Source organism: Dicentrarchus labrax, unplaced genomic scaffold (genome assembly GCF_905237075.1).
Source record: "Dicentrarchus labrax unplaced genomic scaffold, dlabrax2021, whole genome shotgun sequence".
Lineage (NCBI taxonomy): Eukaryota > Metazoa > Chordata > Actinopteri > Moronidae > Dicentrarchus > Dicentrarchus labrax.
This window is the reverse complement of record NW_026136723.1, coordinates 5045101-5057620: the sequence shown is the minus strand read 5'-3', so window position 1 is coordinate 5057620 and position 12520 is coordinate 5045101. Positions and strand designations below refer to the sequence as shown.

At 40.9% G+C, this 12520-nt stretch overlaps 1 protein-coding gene across 1 annotated transcript in view; it reads left to right on the top strand.

The window, feature by feature from the left end:
- thsd7aa (thrombospondin, type I, domain containing 7Aa) overlaps positions 1–12520 on the top strand; it is a 153060-nt gene that overhangs the window by 65246 nt on the left and 75294 nt on the right. Inside the window, exons 3-4 of the mRNA XM_051391019.1 lie at positions 3299–3547; positions 5915–6096. Coding sequence (XP_051246979.1) covers positions 3299–3547; positions 5915–6096 — 431 coding nt within the window. The remainder of the gene's footprint in view (positions 1–3298; positions 3548–5914; positions 6097–12520) is intronic.

Below are 12520 nucleotides of genomic sequence, written 5' to 3'. Positions count from 1 at the left end.
CTGACAAAGGTTGTGACAAAAATTTCTGTCGGCTCCAATTAGCAAGTGTTCAACCTCATTTGGTCTATTCCACTTCCTCAGTGTACATAGCTCAAAACCACTGGACGTTTCGCCAGAGCTCCAGTGCGAGCTCCATCCTGAGATGCACAGCCTCTGTACGCATTTTCCTCCAGCGAGGTCAATGTCCATGTGGTGTCTGAGAGCAGTGCTCTTTGTTAGTAGATGAATGGCCTCATTCTGTCTCACTGCGCTTGCTCGACTCTAATAGAGGCCACTGAGCAGCCTCCATTACACCCTGAGAAAATCAAGTCTCTTGTGATAAGTTTGCTTTTGCTGCTTGGGAGAAGGTCAGGATTCATTAATTAGCTATCAACTTCAAGCGAATGCCACTCATCATACCACAGCATTAAAGTAGAATATTATATTTCCATGATACAAACTAGGATTGATAACTACTTACCACATACGGATACAATTTTTTTTAGCACAGATGGCTGAAAGCTTCAAAGAGGCTTAGTTGATAGTGATGACCGTATTAACGTTGGCTGGAGCCCAGGATCAAGTTTATTTACAGTTGGAGCCATGACTATGGGAATTATAATTTTATCTGGTTGCTAAAGCTGCTAATTATCCCCAAGGGTCCAGGCTTTAAAATGATGATCAATTGCAAACTTACTGGACCTTTATCAAGTGTAAAAGGAAAACACATATTGTAATTGTTGGAAATAATTGTTACAAGATTGTATTATTTTGAATTAAGATTTTCATGCATATGTTAATATTGGAATGCCAAGTTATTTTGGCGTTCCAAAAAACAAGCAGTTCAGCAAGCTGTCAAGCGAAGAGAAAATTTGTTATAAAGACAACTTTTTCCATGCATGATTTTGAAAGTCTAATAACACTGTTTTCTTAAGCAGTTTTTGTTGTGCTAACAGCATCTGTCCAACACTAGTGGAGAACAAGATATCCTGCTGAAACAGCATTAACTGGTTAAACTGGTTCAAATGCTTAAAGCTGCAGGAGGTAATTCCTTTTCTTATAAAAATAACTTTTTGTCATATTTCCTGAAACTTTCACTATATTCTGACTATATTAGTCATGATTGAATCTGGGCTGGACCAATTACAGCCGACGGCCGATGCCCCCTCCCTCTTGGGCCTCGGCTGTCAATCAATCAATCATACAGAGAGAGAGGAGATCACGAAATTGGAGAACAGCAAGAAGCGGAAAGGAGGCGCGGAAAAAATTAGAGCTAAAAAGAGACACGCCCATCAGGCAGATGCTGCCAAATGTGTTAAGATAACACAGATGTTTGCTGGTGGCTATGGCGGAGCTTCATCTTCAGCAGCAGCAGCATCCGAAGCAGCTGCAGGTAATGATGGCAGAGGTGGTCGTCAGGTGGATGAGGGGAAGGGGAGGCAGGAGGAGGAGAGACCCGCGAAAAAGTTTGTTTTCATTCATAGGCTTCATTGTCTTTCCATCAATACCTGGTGGGCCGGTCTTGGCTCCAAATGCCCGGGCCTATTTTTTGTCCCAGTCCAGCCCTGGCTCTGATCTGTTTTCGTTCAGGTTTGTTTCATTTTGTCTATCAGAGGCAGAAGTAGTGTGACACTGTTATTGCATTACATAAAGCACGGCCCAAATGACCTGCTAGGGTGACCCGGGACAAACATGATTTGCTTGCGCCATTAACTGCCATGTAACCTCACAGAGTGATTGGCCAGGTGTGCAGAGTATAACAGAAGGCAGTCTTTGCTGTTGTTTTATTGTCTCTTTTTCAAACTATTACCTAAAGGACCAGTGTGTAGGATTTAGTGGCTTTCGTGCCACTTTGCTAATGTTGGCTAAATTATCTGCAAACTGTGCTTGTTGTCGTTACGTACGTACGTATGACCAATGTACCATGTCTCACACATGCTTATAACATATGAGTCCCCATGGCAAAAGGTTGACATGGCTCACCAGGTCAGGTACGAGGGCCCCTTTGCAGAATTTGCTAATTCACATTTTGTTATGGTTTAACCTTACTAGTGCAAATAATATAAACGATATGATGTCTGCAACAACTGGAGGGGAATAGATGAGCAAAAAATCAGTAAAAACTAGATCAAAGTGCAAATGGTTACATTTTGTATCTGTAAAGCTTCACTGTGCCATAATCACGTCTGTGCCTAGACATAGTTGCTCTGGCTTTACCATAGAAGGAGAGTTTAAAGAAAGGACCCCAATGGCTGCAGGAGAATTGTGATAGAAACCTGAAAAAATAGATTGAGTGAGACGGAGAGAAGGGCTCCAGAAGTTCAGGAAAAAATATAACTGTTGAAACTACTTTATTTATCCCCAGGGAAATTCAAGAAACGTGAAGAGAAGCACAAAAAGAGGAGGCGTGTGCCAATATCCCAAATGGCCTATCAGCCTCAACAAAACACAGAGAGAAAAAACAGTGTCTTTCAGCTCCACAGCAATGCTTTCATCAAACAAAGCCGTGGCGCTGTGAAGCAGCCACTGAAAATATGGATAACAAATTGTTTGGGTTTGTAAATGAACAACTTTCAAACCATGTTTATCATACTGGCTGACTCAGACAAAGGGAAGCTGTAGGGTGTACAGCAGTGTTTCACCAGCCTTTTACATCTGTGTAATCCCTACACTACACCCACTTTGTTTGCTTCTTAATATAATAATCCACAACAGGGAAAAAATGCTGCTCTTCCTACCTTTTTGCCCTTTATCTGCTGTTGTTTACGACTTTCTGTGGACATTGTGCTGTCAATATGAAGCTTATTTTGTTTGTGTCTCATGTTAAACCAAAAGTAAACAATAATGTAAACCGTACTTAAGTTAAGTAACTTTAATTTACCATCATTTGCTATATCTAACCAAGTCGTTTTTGTGCCTCAGTTTTGACCATTTCACAACATTACCATGCAAGACTAACGGGATGTTGAATCGTTATGATTGCTAACTTGCTCACTTACACAATTTGTTCATCTAGATAATCTGATGATTTTTGAAGCATAAATGCGATCAGCAGAATTAAAAAGCCAACGTTAGGCTACAAACAAACTACACCACAGTGGCATCTAACCAAAAACCCATTCAAAAACCCACTGACAACGAGGAGAGGGAACCGGAGGTGCTAAAAAGCTAACACAGTTTTCGGACTTTATTTGCATTCCTCCTGTTTCGTACTTCAGCATATCTCAGTAACATTAAGGTTTTTGTTGTGCTGTTTTGAACTTTTTTGAAGTCTTAAAGGTTTATCTGGTCTTATGGTCTCTCTTGTTCTCGTCTCCAGCCTGTGCTCTCAGGAGACGTTGCCAGTGACCTTCCAGGCTTGCGTCATGACCAAAGACTGCGATGTGACTGACTGGTCTGAATGGTCGGCTTGCTCCAAGGAGTGCTACGACCCAAACGGGCCCAAGGGCCAGCGCGCTCGCACCAGGAAAGTGAGCCAGTTCCCAATTGGTGGAGGAGCAGATTGCCCAGAGCTGGAGGAGAAGGAGCCCTGCAGCCCTCTGGGAGACGGAGTGCCACCCTGCATTGTGTAAGTACTGGACAAAGATGGTTATCTGCTAGTTCGAATGGGAAAATTACAAGATATTTGTGATGCTAGAAAGCAAGTAGGACATGGGCTATAATGGGATTGACCCAAGGATCAACATTCCCATTAACTGAAGGGACTATTGACATTAAAATAATCAAGGGTGTCCCTGTTAGCTTTTGGCTCCAGCACCTCATGCTAACATTAAAGGCATACAGTGACCGTATTTTCAATCTGAGCAGATGTCTTACACATCCAATATCTTTTCTTCCATAGTCTAAACTAGGGAGTTTGACAAGTTCATTCTCATAGCCACCACCCAGCTGCACTTTAAGCACCAGATACTCTGTCTGCGTTGTGTGGCATCAGGTTATTTAATGCATGACCCTACATCATCATACACATCAGACATGTTGTGCAGACAGCAAATCCAGACGCTATAGCTTGGATATGCCATGAAAATACAGATTATGCACGTCAGCACTGGGAATGACATGACAAGACGCCAGTAGTATGTGTGCTTCTACAGAAACAATAGGTGTGGGTATTTTGACGGCTGGCGATGTGTGTTGCCCTTCAGTCTTGGGCTTGTTTGCTTCATTAAAGGCCAACCTAAAATTAAATGGTTACCATCCCTGTCAAATGGAGACAAGTGCATGACCTACAATTGAGAAAAAATCTGTAAAAACAGGAGTTTTAGTAGAAAAATGTGACTTTGAATAAATTTTCTTACCCCTGGAGTACATTATGGAATATTTTCACTTTCACTTAATCTCTCTATAACCCATATGTTTAATACTAGAAGTCATCTGCTCATTTTATTAGCCAGTTTTATGGGCAGAGTAGAATCAGTCATAATGTGAAACAGTAAATCAATGTCCATCGACTCCTGCTGCTTTCTGGACAGACAGCAGGAAGAGAGGCAGCCGCTCTGTCCATGGTACTGAAGGCCTGCTCTGTTTGAGTGTCCCCATCTGGGCAACTTAAAGCCCCAAGATGCAATGCTTTCCCAGGGGCCTCATTGTCCCGCAGCAGTGCAGAAGCAACTGAGAGTGGGAGAGAGACAGAGGACCCTTGCTCATGAATATGGAGCCTTTCATTGGCGACCTCAAATGAATTCCATTATCAGCAGCGATGGAGGCAGGGTTTACATTTTCTGACCTCAGGGTGGAAACCACAATGCATTATTACTGAAGCAGACTGCTGCCAATTCACCAACCAGACACAAACCCGACTATGAATAGCCGCTGCAATTAACAACCTGCTTTCAGCTTAAAACATCCAGCCTTAGAGAGCTCTCAGTGGACGCTCTCGTTAAACTGCATATCCTGAGGTGTATTGTAAACAGAGATTTAAGGTCAATAACATAAAAAAGTCTTTCTATCAATGCCACCACCGCATCTCACTCGGGCACAAGCGATCCTGTTCAGAGCCTCCAGGCCACGCTCACTGAGGTATGACAGAAACAAACAATGATGAAATGAATGTAGTTGCTGTGATTTGCTTTTCCATGATCCGCTCTTCTAAAGTTAATTTAATTGCTGCATTAAATTAGTCAAACATGAATTTCTAATCTTTCAAATACTCCCTAATTGGTCTATATATAACATTTAAAATATTCAAGTAAACATCTATTAATCTATATGTCTGTTTGTTATATCCAAGACTATGCAGTCTAATAGTCTGAAAGTCTTATAATGTACACAGAAACAAAGAATGTTAAATGTCAAAAAGAGCTTTAAACTACTAAAATGAATTGGCAAAGAAAGAAAGAACAAGTGTGTAGATGACAGATTGAAAGGAAACACAGGAAAGGTTCTAAAACAGAAGGTTGGAGTGGAAAGGAAGGAAATGAGCAGTTTGTATATGTATAACGTGTTAGCACATTTGACAAGACAAATAAATATTCACAGCATACTTGATTTTATGTCCAGACACTGTTTGGCAGACACATCAGTGTAGTGCAGGGTAGTTTTTGGCAGATATATATATACCTTTATTTATTCAAAGATTTATGATATATGAAGAATAGAACTAATTAGGAAAAATAATCTAGTCCACATATATCATAAACCTTTATAAATATATACTATATATAATATAAAAATGACTCCATGAAGGCTATACCTTCATATATTGGTCAATATGAATTGTGTTTGGCCCAGACCACCAGACCGATCTCTCAACAGCACACAGTGGCAGATCTCCTTCCCCTGCGTCTTTTACCCGAAACCCGACAGTGATCTGCAACATTTATAAGGACTTTTGTTGCACTGATGAATTCTCTTCTATTAAACCAGTTATTTCTTTGAAGAGAAGACACTCTGGGGCTTACATTCTGTATCTTCTTGTGTCCACCTCTGTCCTCAGTTACAGCTGGAAGACTACGGAGTGGACAGAGTGCAGGGTGGACGTGCTGCTGAGCCAACAGGACCGTCGGCGTGGAAACCAGACAGGGTTGTGTGGAGGTGGGATTCAAACCCGAGAGGTCTACTGCGTCCAGAGCAGCGCCGATACACCGCCCAACCTCGGCTCGCTCAGGAGCAAAGAAGGTAACTTTCCCAGCATGCTTTTCTTCTGTCGTCTCTACTGTTGTCATGTATTTGATGTACTGCCTTTCTCACCATTTCTTAAAGCGTTACATACATAAATACACTTCTGGGCAGGCAATGGGAAATTAACCCAGTCAATATTATCACCGGCATTTAGCTTGTTTGAACCCAGAGCAAGCCAATTAGAATGGATCTGCCCTTTCTATGTTGAAAACCACATGCAATCAAAATGCAATTTGATTGAATGTGATTTTAAAAAATGACATCTGGAGCCAAAGGTGTTATTTTCTTCTCCATTTGACTAAAAACTCTGGAGTTCACCAAGTGTGTCCTTGTCGCTCATTCTGTTTGTGATTTCAACGGGTGGACAGTATATCCAGTCAGGTGACTGAGTAATAGAATATATTGATGCTAAAATATGACGATTCGTAATGCATTTCATGCAACTCCATATCCAGTCTAAATACCTCAATAAATGTAACATGGGACTTCTGTTCTGCCTACACTTTGCCAGTGAAAATATTCCCCAAATGGTGTGTCTTTGGCTCTGAATTGACACCATCTGGGTGCATTTTCCTTGGTGACTTGGTCACTATGATTGACAGCTACAGACACACTGTATCTTTCCTTATAGAAATATTGTATGTGTATTACAGTGGCTGAGTAATTTTGTCAGTCAGTTGTCAGTTTTGGCGACATAAAGTCTGAGTCAAAAGTTAAATAGCCTATTACTTGAATATTGTGGATTTTGTTTTAATATTTTTCATACACACTGTCAGTTAAAGCTACACTAAGTAATTTTTTATAAAAAATACCTTTTGTCATGAAAAAATCAGGTTCCTCTGGCTCCTCCCAGTGCTCCTAGTGGTATTTGTAGGAATCCGCCGGGCCTGAACGAAAACAACCAATCGGGGCCAAGAAAGATAGAAAGACGCTTTGGGTTGGAAGCTTGAAGATAGTTTATTGTTGAGTATCTATCACAGGGCGTCAAATACAGATGCTTTGGGACCCAGATACCTTTGTCTCCCAGATACCTTTCTTGCCCTCTGGTAGATTCTTGCAAATGCCATTAGGACAACTAGGAGGAGCCAGAGGAACCGGATCTCACATATTACTGTCAGGATATAGTGAAAGTTTCAGTAAAGGGCAAAAAATTATAAAAATTACCTACTGCAGCTTTAAAACAAGAAAGTGGTTTGTAACAAAAATGTGTCGTTGATCGGAAATGCAGCAGCCACAGTGGCAAGTGGACAAAAATGTACATTTCCAACCCAGACTGAGACCCTTTGCAAGTAATTCTCAGCTTAATTCCAGTTCCACTTAATCAACTGCATAGTTATCATTATATTAGACAGGATTCATATCGCCTAAGTTCTGTTATCAGCTCAAATAGCACAACATTATAGATTCAACATCTTGGCGACAGATAGCAAAGAGGGTTTGTGGGGTAAATTACAGCATTTTCAATAGCTGTAATGTTTTGACATAGCCTGCTTAAAAACAGCTTCAAAACACATCTGTTATAGAGCCGAGTGGCAGATAAAAAAAAGTTGTTTATGAGCTTTTGAATCATCTGCTCTGGCTTGTGTTTGACACACACACACCAGAGTACTGTCATCTGTTCCAGCTCTGCACAGAGTCACTGATATCTTCCCCCTGCTTTACCAGCCATATGTGGAGACCAGAAAGAAGAATTAAAGTGGTTTTCCCCTCATATCAAATCTGGGACTGAGCAATATGCATATGCTAATGTATGTACAAAAAGCCACACAGAGAGGATAGCAGATGAAATATGAGCTTTCACGTAAATTGGTGGCATTACTGAGCACAAGGAGGCTGGAAGTGGCTTGGTAGCACGCCTGTGCTTATCCAGCACTGACACAATAAGCCTCAGTCCATCTGGCCGGGGAGGCTGAACTGGCGTCTGCTGTTAGAAATTATTCAGATCAGATGCTCACAACCAGCCAGGCGCTTTCATCCCTCAGTGTCAAGATTCCACATTTTGTTAACAGCGGTGAGTCTCCACCACGCTTTCCACAGTTCCCCTTACATTTATTGTCAGAATGGTATAGGAAATAGTGGCTGCACCTGCCTGCATGTTAACAGGGTAATGGCTATGGAAGAGTGTTTTTGGGTGTAGGCAAGGGACACTGATGGAGGAATTATAACAGGTGAAAAGTGACTAGATTTTGCTTCTGTGTCACAAACAAAGGATGGTGGCAGAGGGGAAAAAGTGAGAGGAAAGAAAGAGCAGAATGAATGTGATAAATGTGGAGAAAGCTCTGCCAGCTCAGCTGCAGTGCCACATCCTCCTCTCTTTTTTTCGTCCAGCACCTGTCCTCGCTCTCAGACAGGTTTTATGCTGTCATGTCTTGTATAATTTTAGCCACCCCTTTACTTGGACACACCTGATGGGAATGAGAGCCTTTATCCATCCCACGTATTCATTTGCACACTGCCTTCTTTCAGCTGTTTCTGCGTTGGCTACATCTAATTCCTGCAGTCTTACAGTGGATGGTGTTTTTTTGGAAGTGGAGGGTTTTTGTCTGATTGCCTTTGTGTTTGCATAATACCAAGTGATTGGCTAGAGGAAATGAAGGATCTGGTCAGCTCACTGTCTCTATCTCTTAAACACCTTTCACACTAGCGTATGAGCAATTAAGTTATACTCGGAGCTTGCATCAACAAGGGTCTGTTTTCCACTCGCAGCCTTCTTTACTCAAACCAGAAAATCTAAACTCTGGCTGATTTACTCAGACACCAGTCAAGCAAACAAACATGCTTCCAAACAATGTTATCTTTAAGGAGCAATACTTAATGGAACCTTCTCAAAATTGCCACAAGAAAGTCTCTAACTCTTTGAAATCTTCTCGTTGAAATAACTGGCTACCTCCAGTTTAAACAGCCCTTTTGTACTTTGAAAATGTCAGAAATGGATTCAGCATTCTCACTAAGCCCCAAAACCACTCCTATATTGTTCAAATCAGTCAATCAGTTGCTGAAATATTGTCCATATATGTGATTATGCTTATTAATGCTAATTATGCAAATTGACCAACATATGCAAGTTAGCATCTGGCAGTTTCTAAATGCTGGGGACCCAAACTGTACATTTCTAACATAAAACGTTGGGGTACTCAACATTTGCGGGTTCACGTTGGGGTTCTATTGGCTGCAGATGACAAACAATGACTTTATATTTCATGTGAACAGTAGATAATCACTTCAAGGATCAGTAAAGAGTCTCATTGGAGTCAGCAGATATATAGAGAAACTACATCTTAATCCACCTTAAGTATTGACTTGGGCATTCATCTTCTGAATGTATCCTTCACATGTGACCGCAGTAACTGGATCATTTCCTCGCTCTTGTGTCAGAGCATCCAGTGGATGATTAAATTGTGATGAGCCAAGCGGCTGTGTGAAGGGAATCCGTAGCCCAATTAAGCTGATGTAATCTTATCATTTGCTTTCAAGGATGATGTCAAATCTCAAAGAGACTAAGATAGGATAGTCTGGCAGTAATATCTATAAAACACACGTCATTCCCAGTCCGATTACTGGAAGCTGCTACCATCCCAAATCACTGCCAGTTCTTGATTTAATCTGCACTCGGAAAGTGAAGGATTTTCCTGAAATTCTGCAGTACTCATGCAAAGATCTCTGCTGATTACAAAGCTACATTCTCAAATGGAGTGCTTTTTTGTTTATCATAAGCAGCTTTTTATTCTTCCTGGTGGCACATATTTCATAGCAAGTTCTTCCGAAGATAAAGATGTTGTCACTGTAAGTTGTATCAGCTGTTTTTCCTGTAATGGTTCCGGTGAATGTAAAACCCTATCAGGGAGCAAACCGTGACATGCTGTATAACAGCTGTGCCACTGTGATGCCATGAATCCTCTGCTGGAAAGGAGCTGGGAGTCAGGTTATTGATGACAGTTGGCACATAGCGGCGCTGCACGGCAGGCCTCTGAGGTTCCTAATTTGGTGGCTGGAAGCACAGCACAGGGAAGACTAGACCATCTGGCACAGAGATACCTAAGCAAGGTCAGTCTGTGTGGAGATTTCCATTAATCAGCCTTTGTTATGGTTGTGGATGGACTGGACGAGGAAGGAGGAGACCAAAGAGGCTATTGTCCTCCAAAAGTTCCTAATGAACCATGTGGATGAAAAGCTTTTCATAATAAATGGGATGTCTGACTGTTCAACAACACATGGACATCTTGGAATTAAAGTCTTCAACAGGTCATTTGGACAATCTAATTGAGCACCTGTTAGCGCAGTGGCATATTTGCCAATCATGATTATATTAATACCTCCCAGTTGTAAGCTATGGCTCACTAGAATGATATGGCATTTTAACAGCCTGTACTGACAATTTGGTATTTGATATTCTTGGCCAATATTATCAGCATTTCCCATAAACCCTTACTGGACTGGCCAACCTAAGTGGATCTGACTGCCTTCCAACTGTCTAAATCTTTAGCCATGTTAGTGGTATTGCTCTAAGGGATGGCTGTGTCCGTTAGTGGGTCCAGACTGAAATGTCTAACTGACATCCCCCAGTGTTTAAATGAAATGTACATTATTGATTTTGGTGGATTGTTCATATAGAAGCCGTGCAAAATGTACAACTGAGTGGGGAATGGTGGACCATTCAGAGGAGTGTGGTAATTAATCACTGTCTTCTCAACCAGTCACAGTACAGTCCTTATACTTTCTACACAGCTGTGCCAGTCACAGTGGGGCATGGCATAAAATGATTCATGAAATGGAGAGCAGTGTGCAGAGAATAGAAAGATAAAAATGTTGTTCTCAAGGTTCAGAATGGCAATGCAAGAAGGATGTTCCACAGGAATCATACAGGTCCCCAGCCATTGGATTCCCAGTCAGATATCCTGATCGAACAGCCCAATAGGAGTGACAAATCTGATGGCCTGATCCAATAGAAGTAGTCCCATATGTCAGGCAGTTCAATTTTTATTGGTCTCTATACAAATACACATTAGCAACGGTAAAAACAAAACAAAAATACAAATGAATCTATAAAATAAAACAATTTGATAAAGCACCTAAGCATGTCACACCATTCGACAAATCACCTGTTCTTGTGTTACATGAACACTCAAGGGCATGCCACACGTATACACACACTTAAGCAACACTATTAACGGACGCACCTTTGGCCAAGCGAAGGCAATTTGCATGTGAATGAGGCTCAGTCCTGTTGTGGCACAGCGAGAATGATTCATCAGCCTGACGACCTTGCAGAGAGTCACCTACAGTTGTTTGGAGCTGAGGTCCGCAGAGAATCAGGCCAAATGGAAGACTGGCCCACTGTGCTGGGAAAAAAAAGAAAAAGCTTTGTTGTCTCCAAGTTGTCTGGTATTGGAAGATTTGGGGGTGCTGTGAATGAAAGAGAAGAGTGTTTGCATTTTTTGGCTTTGATTTTTAGCTGAAAGGATTTTTTTTCTGGGGCGATATGGGATTCTGAAGGCAGGGGCATTGGAGATCTAAAAGACCAACTTCTACCTCTTTTCTTTTCTTTTTTTTCTTTTTTTTTTTTTTACATGTTTTCATGTCTGTGTGGTTTATATTGTTAAACTATACAGATTTCACATTGCTTTGAAGACTGGAGTTGAAATACTATTGTCTCTGCACAGTATCTATTCTTCTGTACAACTTAACAAAACAATAACAATCATTTTATGTATATTGTACTTTTTAAAACACACAAATACAAGTATACATACATACACGCGGTGTAAAAAAATCATACTGCAATATTTTGTTTTGTAATATTGTATAAATTCTCAAAAACTATTGATTGTTGTGGTTTGAGCCCCTCCTGCTAGATAGCAGTGCTGTAAAAATGCAGATCCCACTGTTCTGGTTGAATTAAAAAATATTTTTTAATTCAGATTTTATGCGTATGGCAGTGTGTTCTTTATGCTAGGACATTATTATTATATACATATTGTATCGCCAGATTCTTGCCAATATACAGCCCTAATACATACACACATACAGTTAGGTCCATATATATTTGGACACTGACACAAGTTTTGTTATTTTAGCTGTTTACCAAACAATTATTCAAGTTACAGTTATATCATTACATAAGACTCTCAGCTTTAATTTGAGGGTATTCACATCCAAATTGGAGGAAGGGTTTAGGAATTACAGCTCTTTAATGTAGCCGCCTCTTTTTCAAGGGGCCAAAAGTTATTGGACAATTGACTCAAAAGCTATTTCATGGGCTGCATGGGCTATAAATATTAGGAGTGGCCAAATCAACAGTTTCTCAGTTCCTGAGAAAAAAAGAGCGCACTGGTGAGCTGGGAAACTCAAAAAGGCCTGGACATCCACGGAAGACAACAGTGGTGGATGATCGCAGGATCATTTCTATGGTGAAGAAAAACCC